This window comes from Talpa europaea (assembly GCF_964194135.1).
Source record: "Talpa europaea genome assembly, chromosome: 7".
NCBI lineage: Eukaryota > Metazoa > Chordata > Mammalia > Eulipotyphla > Talpidae > Talpa > Talpa europaea.
The window spans coordinates 90,642,430-90,662,946 of record NC_140074.1 but is presented as its reverse complement, the minus strand read 5'-3'; the positions used below and the strand labels follow the sequence as shown (position 1 = coordinate 90,662,946).

At 41.6% G+C, this 20,517-nt stretch overlaps 3 protein-coding genes across 5 annotated transcripts; 1 reads left to right on the top strand and 2 right to left on the bottom strand.

Annotated features, from left to right (window-relative positions):
- Window positions 1–962: 962 nt before the first annotated feature.
- Window positions 963–10,961, bottom strand: DERL2 (derlin 2; the record flags this gene model as incomplete). Of its 3 annotated transcripts, none has more annotated exons than XM_084239256.1 (7): window positions 963–1,068; window positions 5,483–5,573; window positions 5,832–6,027; window positions 6,782–6,875; window positions 8,016–8,089; window positions 9,951–10,016; window positions 10,869–10,961. In XM_084239256.1, 7 exons carry the CDS (start codon window positions 10,959–10,961, stop codon window positions 963–965), a joined length of 720 nt encoding a protein of 239 aa, XP_084095382.1. The 3 variants fall into 3 exon arrangements, with proteins under 3 accessions (XP_084095382.1, XP_084095383.1, XP_084095384.1); XM_084239257.1 differs by having other exon boundaries at window positions 10,872–10,961; XM_084239258.1 differs by lacking the exons at window positions 963–1,068; window positions 5,832–6,027; window positions 6,782–6,875; window positions 8,016–8,089 and having other exon boundaries at window positions 5,508–5,573.
- Window positions 10,962–14,724: 3,763 nt separating this feature from the next.
- On the top strand, window positions 14,725–15,345 carry MIS12 (MIS12 kinetochore complex component; the record flags this gene model as incomplete). The annotated part of the gene is made up of 1 exon (XM_084238512.1): window positions 14,725–15,345. One exon carries the CDS (start codon window positions 14,725–14,727, stop codon window positions 15,343–15,345), a length of 621 nt encoding a protein of 206 aa, XP_084094638.1.
- Window positions 15,346–20,151: 4,806 nt separating this feature from the next.
- On the bottom strand, window positions 20,152–20,517 carry LOC311173418 (uncharacterized protein; the record flags this gene model as incomplete). Its single annotated transcript, XM_084237362.1, has 1 exon — window positions 20,152–20,517. The coding sequence occupies one exon, from the start codon at window positions 20,515–20,517 to the stop codon at window positions 20,152–20,154; it is 366 nt and encodes a 121-aa protein (XP_084093488.1).

Sequence of the window (20,517 nt, the reverse complement as noted above, 5' to 3'; positions counted from 1 at the left end):
GACCCTGTCTGTCTTAAATTTCTACCTGACTGGGAAGGTAAATCAGGTACGTGGCTCTGCAAAGCTTCTTTGCTTTTCATGAAGAAAATAAATGTTAATAGCCAAAGACCTAGGAGAAATGTATCCCTGCCTAACTGGTACCTGTTCATCTAACTGCAAAGTCAACATGTTTTCCAGTAATGTGGCAATTACTTATTTCTTGATGGAGAAATGCACAGTAAGCAAGACATTAACTTTTTGCTTATAGCTAACTTTCCTTTGAAAGAAATCTGCTACTACAGGAACCACAATCCATATCATCTGCTTTTTGCAAACCCAGATGGAGAACTATCTGGACAACAGAAACAAATCTTCCTGCTGGAGCTGGCATTCTCAATTAGTAAGAAGTGTGTATACAGCCAGAGTGTAACGGCCACATTTCCGATCTTGAAATGAAATTCAGTCCAAAGCTGTGAAGACACTGAAGAGTGGGCATGTAAACTGCTCTGAGCTCACACCTTTGCAGGAGAGCTAGGCTACATTATCATAATTTAAAAGATCACACACAAAAGCTTTAATTCAGTGAAAGTGAGATGGAATTCAGTTTTATTTTGTCCTCTCTGAAACTTCCATTTACACCATGGCCTCGTCTATCAAAGAAGAAGAGGAAAAAGCTCTGCCTTATACCATAGAACTCAAGTACTCAGGTACTTGTTTGTTAGAGGCGGCAGGGTATTTGTTTCTCCAGTTTTTTGGCTCCAAGAGATTACACTTTCAGTACCAGTGTAGTGAGGAACCACTGGCAAACTGCTGGAAATGTCTTCTGGATTAATCAGTGTACCATTTCATAAAGTGCTTCTGGAGTTAAAATCTGTCAAGCTGTCAAAAGTGTCCACACTTTTGCAACACAAAGGATAAAGAATCCCAATAGGTACATGTCACTGAGTCCTTCCCAGCTGCGTCTTGTTATTGGCACTGCTCCTTTAACCGCCAAGGCGCTGGCCCTCACCCCAGGCGAAGCCTCCTGGCCGCTCTTCAGGTAGTGGATTGTAATTTGGATCCTCATCTGGTGTATCAAAAATAGCCTTCCTAAAAGACAGGCAACAGAAATAATTTAGCCCCAGACTTTTCTAAGGTCCTAAATACTGTTAAGGTGGGTGAAGATCCCACAGGGTTTCCATCCATGGAGAAGCATTACATCTGCTTGCCAATGAAAGTTACTGTGCTGTAAAGGTATCCATAATTATTCTATGTTTACATTACCTTTATCCACCTTTACTAACTTTTACTACACAAGCTATAAATGTTAATTGTGGAGAAAACAGGAGATATATATCAGCAAAATGTCCTCTATTTCCAGGAACATTATTATGTTTTCATTATTCTTCCAGAACTTTCATATAAATAATTTTAACAAAAGTTAGACCATGTTACTTGTTTTATAACCTGAATTTCACTTAATATATCATGAATGTTCCCCCACAACCAAGGTATCACCCAGTACCCACAGACGACTGAAACGAATAAACCAAATGGCATATATATACAATGAATTATTTCTTAGCCATAAAAAGAGGAAATTCTGACACATGTTACCACATAGATGGATCTTGAAAACAATGCGCTAAGTAATTCAAATTGGTCACAAAAGCAAAAAAACTGATTCTATTTATACGAGGAACATAGAATACAGGGTAGTCAAACTCATAGAAATAGAAAGCAGAATAGTAGTTGTCAAGAGCTGGAGGGAGCAGGGAAGGGGAGTTATTATTAAAATGGTAGTTTTAGTTTAGCAATATGAAGAGAGCTCTGTGGGTGGATGGTGGTGATAAAAGCACAATGTGAATGTACTTAATACTATTGAATTGTACAATCAAAATGTATAAAACAATAAGTTTTGTTATGTGTATTTTATTACAACTAAAAATATTAACAAATTATTTCAATAAATGCCTAAAAAGAGATAGTAAATGTCCAAAAGACATTTTAAATACTATTATGTGGTCATTCAAAATGACCATTTAATACTATTAATAGTATTTAAATACTATTACATGGTCATTCAGAATTAACCATCAAAAAGGAGCATCCTTTATTTGCACTCATATTGCTCATATTGCTAACTGCACTTGCCCACAGTTAATGAAATTAGAAATATATCTGAAAACTATTTTGGGGGTCAGAAAAGGCATGTATATTTTAACATGAACCACTTTAATTCTTTCAAATTAACAATAAAAACAAACACTGATAGGAAAATATAAGGTTGGACAGGGAATTAAAAAGGAATCCAAGTGGTCAATAGATAAAAATTTTTTGCTCTCACAATAATGAAAGGAAAGCATATTAAAAGCTGAGACGACCTCTATTTCCTAAACATTAGGTGGGGCAGAACAAAGGTGTCTGCGCAGATGGAATCATGGTAGAGGTGGGGGGAGCAAAGGGTGACAAAAGCCCAACTGGGTCATGCTCTGGTGCAGAGCCTGAGCAGGGAAAGGTGGACATTCCTGTAGGAGGGCAGCTAGACATGAGGAGTCTGAGGTAGTGCAGGATGAGCAAGGTACTCACAATGGGGAGGAAGCAACGGTGGGAGAGACTGATTACATATGAGGGGGGAATAAGTACATGTACTCATGACAATAGCAATTAGGTTTCCTATTCTTGGCATAGGAAATAAGGAAGAAGGGTGTTATACAATGGAATAGTACTCAACAAGAGAGAGGACAAATTGATAGACGTGGTGATGCCGAAGAGTTTCAAAAACATTATGTATGTTGAACGAAAGAGGCCTTACACAAAGGAGTACATACATACTGTTTAATGCTACTCATGAAGTTGTAGAACATACAAAACTTATCGGGAGAGGAACAAGCTCAGTATAGTGATAGTTTCCTGGGGACAGGGGAAAGGAAAGACAGGAAAGGTATGTGAGGAACTTTTTGGGTAACAGTAATCTTTCTTGATAGCACTTTGGGTTACAGAGGTGTGTGCATTTATGAGAACCTGTTAGTTGACAAACTTGAAATCTGTGTACTTTGTGCATAAAAAAGGAAACTTATTAATGATATACATACTAAAGTATTTAGAGAAGGAAGTATGCTGGAATGGAAAGATGGATGGAGAGAGAAACGTACAAAAGCTAAAAATAGTAAAATATTGATTGTAGAAACTATGTGGCAGCTATATGGTGGCCAGCGTAGAAATTTTAGTAAAATGATGGAGGAAAAATACAAAAAGGGAAAAAAAAAAAAAAAAAAAACCCTAGAACAAATAATGTGGATTTATGCTAGAACGGAGTAGCCATATAAACGTGTTAAAATATATATAGATCTGAAAAATACAGATGGATATACACTCATATGCATACATCGAATTCCCTCGCTCTGTTCACTGAGAGGACCTGGAAACAGCAACACTCCAAAAATAATGAGCATACCTAGGTACCCGGATCTGGACCTCTATATGCCATTCTCCACTAAAAAGAAAACTAGAGTTTCTTGAAGAAATAGCTGCTATTTTTAGTCAGGAAAACACAAGGGATATCTTGCTGGGCCAGAAGTAGTAAGTAGTTAAGAAATAAACAATGGGAACATGTTGAAAGGGACTTAGAAGTCAGTTTGAAGGGATTCCCACCGGCCAAATCTGGGACAATGTAAACATCAAAGTAAATGATGATAACAAGGATTATAATCTATGAATAAAACATGTAACCTCAAGTTCACACAGATTATCAATGAAATGAAATTTGATAAGGAAAGCAATATTCAGATAGTCTCAAAGCACCTTCCCACAAAATATTACAAAAGGGAATAAAGGTCACTTTACAGTGAAGTTCGCAGGCATATTAATCAAATAATCATAGTGATTACCACCACTGACATATCTGATGAACTGAAATCCTGTGTTAACAGGCTGTAATTAGAAGAACGCAGTGCCATTTTTCTGTTCTTCCTGCCAAAGATGCAAACAAATCCTGAACCTACATGTGAGGAACATTAACAAATTGAGACTTTCTACAGAATGGGCCTATCTTAAAAAATGTCAATTTGTAAAAGTCAAGGAAATACTGAGATGTTGTTCCTAATTGGAGGAGACAAAAGAGAGATGACAACTAAATGCAATACCTGAATCTGAACTCAATTCTTTCCTTACAAAGAACACTAATAGGACAACTGCCAAAACTGGGATTGGGTCTAAGGATTAATTCATTTCTTGATTTTAACTTAGAAAATACCCATTAAAGGGGATCACAAGGCATTAGATTGACAATTTACCTTCAAATACCTAAGGAAAGTCTTTGTACTGTCTATAACTTTCCTAAGTCTAAAACTATCTTAAAGTTTTACACAAAAAATAAAAAAAAACAATGAGACACCATCTTATAGCTCTCAAAATAGGAAAGTATAAATTCCTCCCACATTCGATGAGGATGTGGGAAAGTGGACCCGTAAGCATTGCTTGAAGAAATGTAAACTGGAACATCTGTTCTGGATGACAATTTGGCAATAAACGAAACAGTCAATCCACTTCTAGGAATTTATCCTTTGAAAATAGTCACAGATGTGTGTAAAGATTTAGCTACAAGGATGTTCATTCCAATTATAAAGGGGAAGAGTAAAAACTAATGTCAATGTCCAACAATAAGGGATTAGTAAAGTTATGCTATAGTCACACCATGTCATGTTGTGGAGCTGTTACAACTTAAAATGCCTTTATGATGAAAAAATGATTTTGACCTATTTTAAGAGGTTATATGTAAAGTAGTACTTTTTAAGAGTACACAGTAAAAGACCGGAGAATACATTAACAGTGGCAGCTATCAATATCTAAGTGGTGGAATTATGGAGGATTTAACTTTTGTCTTTTTGCCTAAGTATTCCACAACACGCATTTTATAATAAAAACTCACAGTTATTCTTCAAGTGAGCCCTTTCTAATGCTACTTATCCCAGGGACACAAAATTCTGCAGTAGAAGTCCTTTTAAGTCAAAGCTCTACCCTCTGGAAACTTAAGTGCAAAAAAGAAAGGTCTTGTTTAAAATCACACAGCTGGTCAGTGGAATAGCTACACCTGGTTTCCAGCCCAGAGCTACAGTTGTCCCACTCTACTTCACTACTTATCTCTATCACCTGTTTGGAAGGCCAGAGATCTCACTGGAAACTTTCCACTAGTCACTTTGGCCCATTTTATTACCTCACCTCTCTAAGCTCAGCAGTTTCCACAAAAACAGGGACAGGAGGTGCTAGTGGTCATCCGGGACTACTATCACATTACCAACCCTTGTCATCCTGAGTTTGTTAACCTCAGTCCTGCCACACACCCAGCACTGTTTGCTCCTACCCACACTAAATGCTCTCCAACTGCAGCCAGGCTGTTCAATCTGCAAATATTTACGGACCTGAGCTACGTGCCAGGAGCTATGGGAGTCCCAAGAAAACAGAGATTGTGGACGCAACTCTAGTTTATCCACAAGGAACACGTGGTCTACTGTTGAATACTCACAAAATAGATGGTGTTTTCAGAATTCTTATTCCACCAGGCTGAATGGGAAATATATCTTCCAAGAAAAAATATATGTGTCCAACTGCAATACCTAGAGGCAATCAGAGATAAAGGATGAGGGAAAGGATGAAAATTTCTATTGTAGGTGAGGCCAACATACTCCTTATGTTTAGTGTGAGTGTCAATATATTGACAGTTATTAAAAATTTAAAAACTATTTTTTAGCCTTTGAGCACATAACTACCAAATAATCCTATTATAGCTATACATGAAGTCCAGACAGAACTAATTTAAAAAATAGCGACAAAGTTCACAAATAAAATAGAAAAAGTAGTGATAAGACTCTTACCCAAGAGGTCCACAATGATTGAATTTCCCAACAATAAGGAAAAGCCCATGAGCACCCAGGGTAGAAAGGGGGCCTGGAAGTTGAGAAGGCCAAAGAAGTTCATGCGGACATAGGGATTCCTTCGGCTCCACACGTAGACAAGCATTATTGTAAAGGCCTGGCCCAAGAAAACTAAGCTCACAAACAAACCAAAAAGCTAGCAAATGGCATTAAGGAAAATATCAACATAAAAATGTAATAGGGAAGACTGAGCAAGGGAACTAAGGATTGTGTTCTAATCAAAATTTGAATTAGGAAAGTTGAGCAGTAGCTCCATATTCAGAAGGAAAAGTCTGAAAATAATTACCCAGACCAATCAGGCAAAAACCTGCTTAGGTCAAGCCATCTGAATTATAGCTGTTTCAAATTAATATTCTGCTCTCACGAAGTTTTTGCCTCTTTGGAAAATGTATTAATCCTTTGGTGAGTAACTACATTAAGGTTCATTCACTGTGAGCTCAATCACCTTTCCAGAGGTGAATAAAGCCTGATGGAGCAAAACTATCTTGTCAGATGGGACTACATTTAAATCTGTTCTATAATTAAAAAAAAAAAAAATTGATCAGTTTTGGTCATGACCAAATAAATATCTTACCAAGTTAGTTTAAAAGCAAAGTACACACATCAACATTACTATGTCTAAGATGTTTAATAGTAACCCACCTGGGCTAAAAGCTCCTTTGACTTGCTCATAGTAGAAAAGCATCCTGTCCAACCTCTAGGTTTAGAAAGCTGTCACATAAAGTGTGCTGTAAAACAAGTAGTTGTACTCTGAAGCTAAAATCTGGAGGTCTACTTGTATTTGTTTAGAATATCTAATGAGTTGTGGGAGACAGATGAAAAGCTTTTAGGAAGAGAGGGTATTCTTTAATGTTAATTTTCTTGTATTTGGTCTAGTTGTTGAAGGATACAGTCATTAAGAATCCACCAAAAAGGAACATAAATACAAAGTCTGCTGTCCGACCTCGGAAAGAGCCTTCTTCTAGCATTCGACAGTAACGATATCTTAAGTTCCAAGTTAAGAAAATATTAAGCACACAGATATGAAGTACAATTTAATACTATCATCTGACTACACTTGGACTGCACATAAGTCAAGCCTTTACTTCTGTAAGAATGTTTATGAGTGTAGTATGACTACTTCTCTGTTACCAAGCATTTCAGGCAAGGTGAAGACCGGTCTCATATTTTACAAAAACTGCTCCTGATTGGGCAACTAAGACAGATGCTACATAAACATGCTTCTAGTCATCTATTAAATTTTATCGAGTGTGTATCATCTTTCCCACATTTAATCATGTGCTATCTGCCCCATCCTTGGTTTTTCACAACTTGGGAGAAATCCCCAACAAGCAGCCTTATGTGATAATCTACTTCTGCAAGCCAGGCAGATGAAACATTTCTATACCTCAGTCAATAAAGATTATAGTGAAAAATTTTTATTAGAAACTTACCAGAATGATATATAGGAGACACAGGAATCCATCCTAGGGCAGGTAACCTGCCACCCCTTTCAAGGCCCTCTGTCAACTACAGATGAGCCGAGTTGTCATTCCCCTCTTAATCCAGAGGATGGGGGTAAGGAGGAATCCCTTCCTCAGAGGCCCCAGTTATCATCTGACCAGAACACAGCTCTCCTTCACTCTCTTTCAACAAACCAGATCATGGCAAGCCTAGCAGAAATGGCACTGTATTTTCAGCCAGTAGAACTGGCAACCATGATCCAAGGACATCTCAAATACCCTAATTCCGATTGGTACCACAAATCTGTTAATTTTTATCCAGCTTGTGTCTTACCACTTGGTACCTTATGCTATCTTCTAAGTACATATGCCTCAATACATTACTTCTCTCCCATTATCAGATTTATAGTGACACAAGGGCAGATATATTATCATTTTGTGGCTAAATACTTCCCACTTGAATGTTACCTATAAACATCCTCAAACATTACTATTTAAACAACTACTCTGGGTTATAAGCTATAACCCATAAGTTATAGCTAAGATGGCAACAAAAATAACAGGATTAATCTTTGTGTTTTAGAAAATACAAATACTTAATAGTTACAAAATACAAACACTTAATATTCTTTTTCCTAAGTAAATCTAAAATTTTTATGCTCACCCATTTAATAAAGGATACAAAAATATCATGTTAAATAAGAAATTGAATCCAACTGGCCCAAAAAATAAGAAATTGGTGATTAGCCTCCATATCTGTTAAAAAAAAAAAAATCAAGAGAAAGTAAATTAAGTAAGATATATTACCAGGGAACATTTCCATATTAAGACAATAGGGCTATCCTACGTTATGAGTATGATGATTGGAAAGGCCACAATAGGGTGATACTATGTTCTGAACCAAAAACTGGGAGACACAATTAGATACCAGATTTTTATGCTGCTTCTAATTAAAGTCTGAAAGATGTCTTTTGGACTCTGAAATTTGTAAGGATCCAGAATAGAAAACTTGAATTTGTTATTGCCAAAAAACAAAACCCCACACCATATGGTCAGACAAATTAAGAAAAAGTCTGATAGAAAGACTAGGTTAATTTGTAGAAAACAGTGCTTTTCTGTAGGCAGTATCAAAATGCAGTGAGTGGTCCTGAAACACCAGAGAAATAATTCAGGGGTCTAAGACACATTCAGTGTAAAGAGTGATTCTAATGCAAGAGTTCAAGTTCTAGTTTGAATGACCAATTCCCGATAGCATCTATGCTTTAATAATTAGAATCTAATTGGTAGATACAAGGACACTCATTTTTATGTAGGAAACACTGACATACCCTTTCCTATTCAACCCACCCAGACCTGTAAAAGCCACTACTCACAATGGTAGAGCCACTGAACTTTTTATCTCATGTGATCTTAAAAATCCTGTGAGATAAGCAGGCTGGATAATTTTTAAATGGCTTGCCCAAGTTTGTAGAGGGAGATGCTAAACTTAAATCCAGAACTCATATCTCCAAGTGCAGATATATGCTGTCATCAAGAATGTAACTCCAGACAAAATTAAGCCAAGCAAGTAAATAGTAAGCAATGCTTGGGATGGAGCCAAGGCTACCGCAAAAGCTACGTAAATATCAAGGAAGACAGCAGTGACAAAAGTCCATCGGACTGTTTTATGCATCACTAAATTCTTAAGAACTGATAATTATTAAATTTGAAACAATTAAGTTCTATATAGTGACTGGACCCAGGATTTGAGAGTCCTCAACCTTGTGACACAGGCATATATGTAAGTGCAAGTACAGGTGAGAGGTTCTCTAAAAGAAGTATTAACAGATACCCTAAGGGCATAAAGGAGGATGAGTCTGAGAAGGCTACACAACAGAGTCATCTTAAAAGGCAAACTGGAGTTCAGTGAGTAAAAAGTGACTGAAGCACATCTGAGACAAAAGGAATGGCATATGTAGAGTCAGAATCACTGGCTTTTGGGTTTCTCTCCCACTCCAGCTGTAAACTATATGATCATCCAGGAAAACATGCCTTTTTTAGCACTCTAAGAACTGGAAAAGACTATATCCCACTGTGATCTAACAAGCTGGCATGTTGTTTTAGATGTCAGTTTTTTGGCATTTTGGTAGCATGATCTGATTCCTGGAAGATGGATCAATTTAAAAACACAAAAAGCTGAGTTTGTGAAAGGAGATAACACCAGGGTGGTGGGTGTGGTCAGTGGACAAAATCAGGTCATCCTGTAAGAGTCTCTTTTGTCAGAGCTGGTGGGTCTCCTCACAAACTACAGTATTAACTCTGAACCAGTGTTTCCTAAATACAGGGAATGGACACATCAAATTGAAAACCAAACAGAGAACTGTACAAGTAAAATACAGATTCTTAACTTTCTACCTTGGTAATTCTGATTTGGTACATGCAGAAGAACTTGAGAATCTCTTAAATGACCTAGGTGACTTGACTCTGAAGCCCAAACAGGCTCAATCCCCCAGTAACACTTATAACCAAAAATCCCCACTGGATTAGTTTTTGAGAATATGGTGGGGTTTGCTACTAAAAAGTGAAAAAGTAAGTTAAAAAACTGAAACATTAATTGTGGTTATGATGTCCCACTTACTTGAAAATGTTTAAAGATTAATTCAGGATTGAAGTACAACTGAAAGGGTGTGATCAATTCCAATTGCTGAAATAGAAAAAGAGGTTCTTAAAGTATAACTGATGGAGAAACAATTTTTTAAAAGTTACAACAAAGGATAAGTAGGCCTTGCAATTTCCAACTCAGTCACGGAGACTTAATTCCTTGAAAGTTTTTTTTCTTAAACCAGAGAAAATGTTGGTAAATATTTCCTTCAACTGTTTCAATTCTTGGTATCCCCAAACTTAAGACAAATCAAATGCCTTTGTTTCAAACAAGCAAAGCTTGTTGAGACTGACAGGAAGACATGGGAGGCAGATGGGGCTATCTTATGACACAGGGCAAGTAAGAACAGCTGCTATAATCTGCCCACCGCATGGGCACCACCTGTAAACAACTGTGTGACCCAACACAAGTCACTCAAAAGAGGCGAGACTTGAGACCCTGCTACCGACTGAGTGGGGTGCTTCCAGCCGACCTCTATATCCAGACTCTATTTCAAGAATTTCTTCTCGACAGCTCCAGCTTTCTATCCTCAAAATCTAAGTTTCTTTAGTAAGAGGACCTTCTTTCCACTAGTTACCACGGCACCGCTTGCTATTAAGAGTTCTCAGACAGATTTCCTGGGTGGGAGGCTCCTGCAGTTGACTCGCTGTAGGTTGGGCCTTCATCTCAGAAACGGCCCAGCCGTCCCGAACCTCCACACTTCACGGAGCAGCACTCCTCCGGCCACGGGATAAGCTCTTTAGGGGCCACCGCGAACCCCAGAGTGGGTCCTGAATGCTTCCACCCACCCCTGAGACCAACCCCTCGAGGCTACCCCGAGGCCTAAACCCTAGTTTCCTGGGGACTCAGTCATATCCTCCAGGCTAGTGAAAAGCTGGCGCTGCAGCTGCTCACCACAGCGGCGGTGGTGAGGACGCAGGCGGTGGTGTAGGCGCGGCTGACCGGTGGGATCTGCAGGTACTCCAGCCGGAGGCTCTGGTACGCCATCTTCCCCACCGCCGCCTGCCCCTGCACTTCCCCTTCCGCCAGTCAGCCCGAGCGACGGGGCGGGGCCAAAACGGGACCCGCCCGCTAGAGGGCGGCTGCCCAATCAGAGCCGCGCAACCCGTCGCAGGTGCCCCGCACACTTGCCAATCACGAGTTCGTGTCCGCGGCGTCCCAGCCTTGCTTCTCCACCCACCAACGTCCGGGAGAAGAGTAAGTACCGGTTCCTTCCGCCAATCCCCGCCGGCCACAGCTCGCTTTCCCGCCCGGCCCCGTTGGGTCGCCACCCGCGGCGGCCCCCCGCCCGCACGAGAACCAGCCAATCAGGAGTGCGCTCGCCTCCCGCCTGCCCTCCCGTTCGCCGAGGCAGGTATCCGTCGGGACTGCGCAGCGCCAGTGACGCAGCCTATCTCGGGCCGCCCCCGGTGCTTTGAAGGCGGTGGCGGGAACTCGCTGTGGGTCAGGTTCCGCGTCTCCTCACGATCGCTTGGGTAGGTGCCGCGGGGCTGCATTTTCTCTGCTGAGGAGCGGGAAGGGGGGGGACTGGGTTAGGCGTGGTCGAGGGTGTCGGAGCGGCCTCCTGGGCGACCTCGCCCGCTGGTGCCCACCCTGCCCCGAGCTCCCGGCATGCAGCGGGGTCGCGTTGCCCCACGGGAGCGGCCCGGCGGCCGGAAGCTGTCTGCGCGGCGGTTCCTGGGACTGCTGGCTCGCTGAGCTCGCCTGCGTTCCTCTGCCTGCTTTCGGGAATTCTTAAATCTAGCCAGGAAAGCTAGGTGGGTCCGCGAATAATAATACCCTAAGGTAGAACTTGTCAGTGCCGGGAGACGTCCTGGTGGGACTTCAGAGGCGCCGGTGGGTCTCGAGGGAGGTGTGTTTGGACAGAGCATTGAAGGAATTTTGGTCACCCCAGCCTTTCTGGAGAGAAACACATCACTGTGGGGATGTTATAGGGCAGTCCCGATATTGAACGGGTTGCCTGGCTGTGGATCCTCACCCGCGCGCTTACGAGGGACTTATTAATACTCCACTACAGGCATACACAAAAGGTTAATAAAAGGTTTATTTACAAGGGAAAAGGAAATAAGGAAAATGTACAACTCAGGGAGAAAATAGGGAAATAAAATCTTGAATGCGTCCTACCCGATCCGTCGACCTGGAAACCCAAAAAGCACTCTCCGAGCTGGCGGAGAGCCAAAATGGGGGACCCCTCCAAAGCCCACGTGTCTGGCCTTATACCAACCTGACTGCTTAACCCCACCCTCAGGCCCCAGCCACCTTCCCTTTGGTGGTGATGGGATTTGGAGTTCCCAGTGACTTTGGCTTTGGCCTGGGGTAGGGGTGGAGTCCGCAAAGCCTGTATGGAATTAGCTTTAGGACATCCTTTTCCCCCTAACAGGGAGGAGAGAAAGCTCGATCTGGCTGAAGCCAAAGTAGGCAGTTCATGGTAGGCAAAGATAAAAGTATCATACTTTATTTGGTTTGTTGTAAGGTAGCCTTAAAATTTATTGAACAGGAAGTAACCACCAAATCAGGAAGGAGCCAAGAAAAAACTCGGAGGAAATGGCTTCTTAGGAGGACGTGAGTGGGTTACTTACAGAACGAGAAATCTGAAAAGGTAATGTGCATGAAAGCTAATGCGTGCTCAACTTGATTGGTAATCGGAGAAATGCATATTCAGGTATTTTTACTTGCTCCCCAAATGTCACACATGCAACATGTTGATGAAACAAGGCTGAATGTATTGCTTATCTTGGTAAGGGAGAGCACTCCCTCAGCAGAGTAGTGTCTCAGTGTATCTCACAAGGAAATAAGGCAAGTTGGAATTTTTACAATTGCTTAACTTTGGCTTAAGGTGGATCTTAAAATTTGGGGACTTGATTAGGATTAGATAGGGATTGGGAAAATAGATTAGGATTGGCAGAAACAGCTAACACAAGGATGTCAAAGAATCTTAGGGTACATTTATCTTCCATGCTTCCCGTTGAAGAGTTGATTCATCTCTTGGGGAGTTCATAATGAACATTCAATTCACTTGAATAATGAAAATGCTCGTGTCTCCTAGAATAGTAAACTCATGCTAAGTAAACAGTAAATTGTTCCAGAAAAGACCTTTCAGGAGGATGTTCTTTACAGTATTTCTGTAGCTAGGTGCTGAAAGCAAACAAGATATCTGTCCCCAAAATGGGTACATTAAGTGTGGTATATGCATATGATAAAATTGATGGAATACTTAGGAATGATAAGTAGCATAAAGTAATGCAAACATGAAAATGTAGAGTACAAAATTTTCAAGAATACATATCTAACACTTACTAGAGATGCATTGTAATTTGGACATGCTTAAGCAGTAATAAAACCATTTTCTTTTCTGTCTTATGAAGGTAATTCTGTGAATTGGCAGGATTTTTATATGCTCAACGTTCCGCTATGCTTTTAGGATCAAGTTGACACTCCTTCAACATAGTTTACAAGGGTCTTTACATCTAACCCTTATTAACCAAGCACCGTCATCCTTTTTAAGTGCTTCACACATGCAATTAAGCCGGTAATACCTCATACTTTGCGGCACTCTATTTTTGGCCCATGTTAGCTTCTTTTATGTTAGTCTTCCATCTTCCATAGGAAACTACCTTAGTGTTTATAACATATGCCTTTTCAACCCACCTTTTGTTTTATTATAGGTGATCTGTGAATGAAATTACAAAGACAAAAATTCTACTTTAGCTGTACAGTTAAGCAGTTAAATAACCATTCTGTTTTTAACCATCACATTTATAAATTCTCAAGAGTTTATAAGAGCATGTTGTCATCCCAATGGAAAGATTTGACCACACCATTTGCTTCATATTCTTTGAGAAAGTTCATCCTATAGTCAGGTAATTGAGTTAGCAGTTTGTTCCAGCTAATTCTTTTATCTGGAGGAATGATAATATTTTTCTGATTTCTATGAGAGAGATATGCTTATAGTTCAGAAAAAGGTGACGGTTTAACTTCCGTAGTGCAGTTTTCCTAGATGGTTACCATTGAAAGGAATGACTCCTAGACCCTTGAAAAGTATGTTAGGGTTGTAAAGCTGGCAAGGGGCTTACTTCTAATTAGGGTTTATTTTCAGGTAGCTAGGTTGGAAAGACAAGGGGATTGAGGACATTGGCAAGGCGGTAGCTGAAGTAATGGATTGTGGAGCCTGAAATGAATTGGGAAAGAAGTGAAGCGGGAGAGACAGCAATAAAGAGAGGTTCAGAGGGCTGAAAGTCTTGAAGATAACAGATAAGTATGTTAAGGGTAATTGGAAGAATAGCATATGAAGTCAAATAGTAGCAGTCAGAGAGAGAAGTTACAAATATAGGTAGCCAGGTAGCTAAAAGAGTGGAGATGAGTCATTGAAACTCAAGAAATCTGAATTTCTGGTTCGGTCATAAAATTGCAAATTGTCTGGGATGGTAATAAAATTCAGAATGATCCATAGGTCAGAGTTCTCAATAAATGAGAGGTGAGAAGAATGAACAATGAGGAGGGGGGAAGGGAGTTAATAGCCTGATGAAAAGAATCTCAGAGAGACATAAAGCTGGAATTTTGCATTGGGCACCAGGGTGCAGAACTCCTTAATTTTTGTTTGCTGCTTTGATATCCCTCCCCCTGCCCCGCCCGCCCCATCTATAATATGATGTTATTTTCCTCAAATAAGTTTCATGTAATGAAATTTTTTTCTTCTTACATTTACAGATTTTTTTAACCAATCAAAATTAACACAGCAAAATAAGCCAAGATGTCTGTCAATCCAATGACTTATGAGGCACAGTTCTTTGGTTTCACACCACAAACTTGCATGCTTAGGATCTACATTGCATTTCAAGACTACCTATTTGAAGTGATGCAGGCTGTCGAACAGGTTATTCTGAAGAAGCTGGAAAGCCTCCCAGGTTGTGACATTAGTCCTGTCCAGATCCGTAAATGCACAGAGAAGTTTCTCTGCATCATGAAAGGATGTTTTGATAACCTTTTTGGCAAAATGGAGAAGCTGTTTCTACAGATGATTTTGCACATACCTCCAAACATCCTGCTTCCGGAAGACAAATCTCAGGAGATGCATCCTTGCAGTGAGGAAGAATTCCAGCTTCTCCAAAAAGAAATTGAACAGTTACAGGGGAAGTATAAGGCTGAATTATGTACTAAACAGGCTCTTCTTGCAGAATTAGAGGAGCAAAAAATTACTCAGGCCAAACTCAGACAGACATTGGCTCTGTTTGATGAGCTTGAGAATATTGGCAGAGATCACGGGACTAGTGATTTTAGGGAGAGCTTAGTGTTTCTGGCCCAAAACTCCAGAAAACTACAGAATATTAGAGACAATGTGGAAATGGCAGGCAAAAAACTGAAAATATCTTAATTTGCAGATAGTAAAACGAGCCTGTCAGAATGGTATAGGATAAACATCAACAGTGACTCTTATTCTAGTGAATTGTGTATTTTATTGGTTTTCCTTGTTTATTCATATTCCATATTTTCTCATTCATTCTCAAGTTTCTAAGTTTGATATTTCTAATAACTAAATATCAAAGCATGTTTCTTAGAGGCCTGTAGTAGGTGGGAAGGGATTCTTGACTCTGTAACAATTTATTTATGGGCATGATTGAAGAAGTAAAGCTCTCCCTGGCCAAAGACATTTGTGAAGTTGTACCTTGATCATGAATCCTTTGTAGCATTGATGCTTTTGGCTTATTCTTTGGCTTATTCTTTGAATGAAACCAAATGTGGAAAAAAGGTTAAATGGATAGCTTCTTTATTAATCAGCTACTGTGCTGTGTGACAACTGCTTGTTTCTGTCCAGTAGCTTTCTTACACAAGAAAGTTGATAACTAGTTGAAAGAAGCATGTAGCCAAAAACCAACCAGGTTCTTTAGTGATGAGCAAAGAAGTCATTTTTATTCTACAGTCCTTCCCATGACTAAGACTTTGGAGAATTTAAACAATTGAGTATGTTGGAGTATGGAGTCCAGCAGAAGACTGTGGACATGAAAACAGATCTAACTGGAATAGAAAAGGAACATACCCAATAGCTAGGTCTATATTAACTGATTGTTAGGTATTTATACCATTTTGTTTTTCATACTTCATTTAGCTTTGGATCTGCTTGTACCTAATATTTAATTATTTATTCACTCTCATCAACACCAAATATTTAATTCCTTCAGTGGGAAATTTTAGCTGTGTCTTGTGCTTAAATTCAATAGGTTCTAATATTTCCTTTTGTTTTTAGTCTGCAAAAAGTGTTAGATCATCCAAGGAAAGGGGAGAAATAGCAATAGTTACTCATAGATATTGCTTGCCATCACGTCTTTCTAAAGAAAAGGATTTGGCGTTTTTCTCTTATATAGAGGAGTAACTTTGGGTATTAATATTTGCAATTAAGTATTCCTAGGTTTAAGAAGCTTGTATTTACCTTGAATGTTTATTAGAGGTCTTTCACCAACCCTGTCATTAAATACATATATTTTAAAAACTTTAAAAAAATGTTCTGCTGTCATGCTATGATACTTCCTTCAGTATGACTTTTTACCCAAATGAAAAATTTTTTTAGTGTTAAAAAAAAGTGCGTGTTTGTGTGTGTGTCCTGTATCTCTTTTATCCATTCATTTGTCATTAGGCTTGGATTGTTTCCATATCTTGGCTATTGTGAATAGTGCTTCAGTGAACATAGGGATGCGGATATCTTTTTGAATTAGAGTTTTCATATTCTTCAGGTCAGTACCCACAAGTGGATTACTGGGTCATATGGCAATTGTATTTTTAATTTTTTGTAGTGCCTCCATCCTGTTTTCCATAGAGGCATACAAAGTGTACACATCAATAGTGTACAAAGGTTCCTTTTTCTCTGTATCCTTGTTACTTATTTCTTGACTTTTTGATAGTAGTTTTTTTTTTTTTTAAAGATTTATGCATACAAGAGCTTGTGTAGGCCAGAGGTGCAGTGGGGGAGGGGGTGCGGGAGTGATGGTGAGAGGATTCATCAGACACAGAGCAGGGAGCAAAATAGGCAGATCCACCGAAATACACTGCTGAGGGGAGCAATGGGTGAGACAGGTCTGCTGCGCCATGTGGGTCAACTCCCTGATTGGGGAATCAACTCTTACTGCAGCAGCTGCCTATAGCTTGATAGTGCTCTTTAACCCCTGTGCTACCAGGGAGGCCCCATGGTAGCTGTTCTAACTGATGTGAGGTGAAATCTCATTGTGGCTTTGTTTTGCATTTCCTTAATTATAAGCAGCACAGAACATCTCTTCATGCATGTTGGCCATCTATATACCATCTGTGGTAAAATGCCTATTTAGATATGCCCGTTTTTCATTTTTTTTTTTTTGTTGTTAAATTGTAGGAGTTAGATATTTTGGATAGTAACCCCATTTATTTTTATGGTAAAGCCCTGAAAATGTTTTTATATATTGTGGAAAGTCTTGATATTCTGGACAAGGGAGACTTATTGGAAACCCAGAAATTGGGGGACAATTAAGAGTATTTGGGAAGTATAGGGGAACCTAATTAAGAAATTAGGGGGCAGTGGGGGAGGAAGGAGTGTGACCAAATATTCTAGGATACTTGTACTACAAAAGAGAAATATTGGCCTGGTCAGACAAATGAGGAAGCTAAAGGGAAATGTATGGTGTGAAAGTAATGGAAATTTGGTATTTGTTGGAAAATATGGACCAAACATTGGGATTCAATGGAATAAGGAATTTCAAGGTATGGAGAAAAGAGCTAATAGGGGAAACTACAGGGATATGGGGAGAAAGTGATTAGATTTTGGGGTTAGCAAAAAATTTAATATTGGGGACAGCAGTGATGTGGATGCTGAGGACTGGAGTGCAATATTGGGGAGACAAATTGGGTACAACAATGAATTCTGAAATGAGGATCAACTGGGCTAGATATTTAGCAGAATATTGGAACCAATGTTCAGATTGTAGAAGCAATAGAATCTAATAATGGTACTTACGGGAACTAGGTATTGGAATCTGGGATAGAGAATGGAGGCCTAGATTTGGTGGTACAGAAAGGGTCACGATATTGGAACAATGTACCAATTATTGAACAGGGGACTTTATTTTTTTTTAAAGATTTACTTATGCATACAAGAGTGGGGGTACAGGCCAGAGATGTGGGGGGTGAGAGGATTCACCAGAGTGGGGAACAGAACAGACAGACTGACCTTATTTCTTGAGTGAGGGGAGCAGGGGGCAAGTCAGGAGAGGTCTGCTGTGCCATGTGGGTTGCTCCCTGGCTGGCCGGGGATTGAACTTGTGCTGCAGAGGCTGCGGATTGCTTCACAGTGCAGTGCTTAACCCCTTGCGCCACCAGGAAGGCCCTGAACAGGGGACTTTAATCTTGGGAATGGGGAGAGGGGAGGATTCTATCAGGGCATTAGCTGAAGGAAAGATATTGGGGGATCACATCTTGAGCACTCATTGGAAGACAATAATGAAGGATAGTAGGTAGTGGCTGAATGGGAAAATGAGATCAAATGTTTGGATAACACTGGGTCATACCTTGTAGCAAACAGGCTAGAAAGCATGGACTGACACTGAGTAACAGTCCAAGCTGTATTTGGCAAGCTGTTAAGGCATGTAGTGATGATAAAGGTGAGGTCCTGATATTGGGAAACAGCTTACTAAGACAATTTGGGTAAATGGGGGCAAATTTTAGAGCTTGGGGGATTGTACTGGGGCAGCAATGTCTTGATGATGGAGAGGAGTGGGGACTAAATGCCAAAGGTAGTGCCACAACGGAATAGCCACAGACTTCCATTTAGGTGATAGCAGAACTGGACATTGCCATATTGTTGGGATCGGATAGAGAGTAAGAGGAAGATGCCATTGGGAGGCTTGTATAGCTGTTTAGTGTAGGGAAATGCTGTCTCTTGGAATGCTGGATAATGATAAGAAATCTGTTGTGGCGGGACGGAGGGCTATTGCGAAGATCATAGGGTGAAAGTTGTAGCAGATTGGGAAATTTGCAGGGTTGCTGCATAGTTGGAAATGAAAAGCACAAATAAAGGAAACTGAAAAAGATGATTTATTCCATCAGAGGTACCATAATTGCGGACATTTCCAAGTTAACTCTACGTGGTAACAGAGCACTGCGCTTTGACATTTAATATTCATGAGCAAACAGATGGATGAATAACCTGCCAGGTGGGTATTAGCTCCTTTGGGTTTGAGATGACAAATCCCTTGCAGGGAGTGGAGGGTGGTCAGGTAGTTTTCCAGCAGTAATTCTTGTCGACGACAGATTCCCCGCCACGCCCCCTCGGTCTTGAGTACTTTAGCCTCCTAAAGGTTCATGGGCAAGATCAAATAGCCCCGCAGTTCCTAGAAACAGCCCTCCCGCCAACCCCAGCCAGGGTCCCAGAGTTTGATCCCGCGCTGCGCATGAGCTATCTGTCCTGCATTCTGGGAGGTCTGGAGCCGCGGGTACCACGCCGTTCAGGACACTTGTTCAGTGTCTCCTGGCAGGACAGCTCTTCCAGTTATGGGGCTGCAGTCGGCTTGGCAGCGGCAGTAAACGCTAGGCAGGAAAAACGAAATCTGGGTCAGCCCTAACACCTGGGCACGCGGCGCGCCGCCCCAGAGGAATCCCTTTACCTTGCGCAGCGCTCTGGCAGAGTCTGCTGCGCGCTCAGCTCAGCCAGCTCCCGCGCTCCAAGTTCTGTCGGTGCCAGCTCCGGGCCACAGCAGGCTCCTCCTCTTGGGGGCCAGGCAGCATCACAAGCTCCCGCCGGGCCCCAGCCAGGGCGCCAACCCTCCCCGAGGGACCCTCCGGGTCTAGCTCATCCCTTAACCTTAAGATTGAACTCCCTGCACCATCTCCCCACTATACAAAGCCGTGGCGACCTGGGACGTTATCCTAAATGTAAAAGGGGTTCAATGGCACTTCGAGATTCTAAACATCGGGAGCTGAGTGCCCCCCCCTCTGAATCTTCATGTGCAAACAGACCCGACGTTCATAACGCGCAGCTGCTTCGGACGGTTCTACTGATGGACAGCGAGACAAAGGCAGCGACAAAGGAAAAAACCCAGCGTCAAAAGCTAGATGAAGAGGCTGCAGCGCATCTCCCCAACGCCAAATGCCGAGACCCTTCTTCCCTTCCCCCCCCCTCCCTCCCCCTCCCTCCCCCCCCTCCCCCGCCCGCCCCGGCCTCTCAGGCGAGCTGTAAATGGATATAAGTGAAGATGCAGGAGGTGATGGAGAAGGCGATGGCGGCGTAGATGAAGATGGAGAGGTGCGGGAAGTGGTCGAGGTAGCAGCCCTCGTCCAGCGGCGGCGCCGTCTCCTCGGGCGGGGGGCGCGCCGCGGCCTTGCGGGGCTGCCCGGCGCGGGCTCCCGGCGCCCTCCCGCCCGCGCGCCGCCCCGCCTTCCTGCCCGCGGCTGCGGCCGGCCTGGGCGCGCGGGCGGCCGGCGGCGCCTCGGGGGGAGCCTCGTCGAACAGGCCTTCCGAGTCGGGGTCGGGGTCCGGGCGGCCCTGCTCCGGGCCCCAGGGCTTGCGCTGAACGAGCCCGTCGGCCAT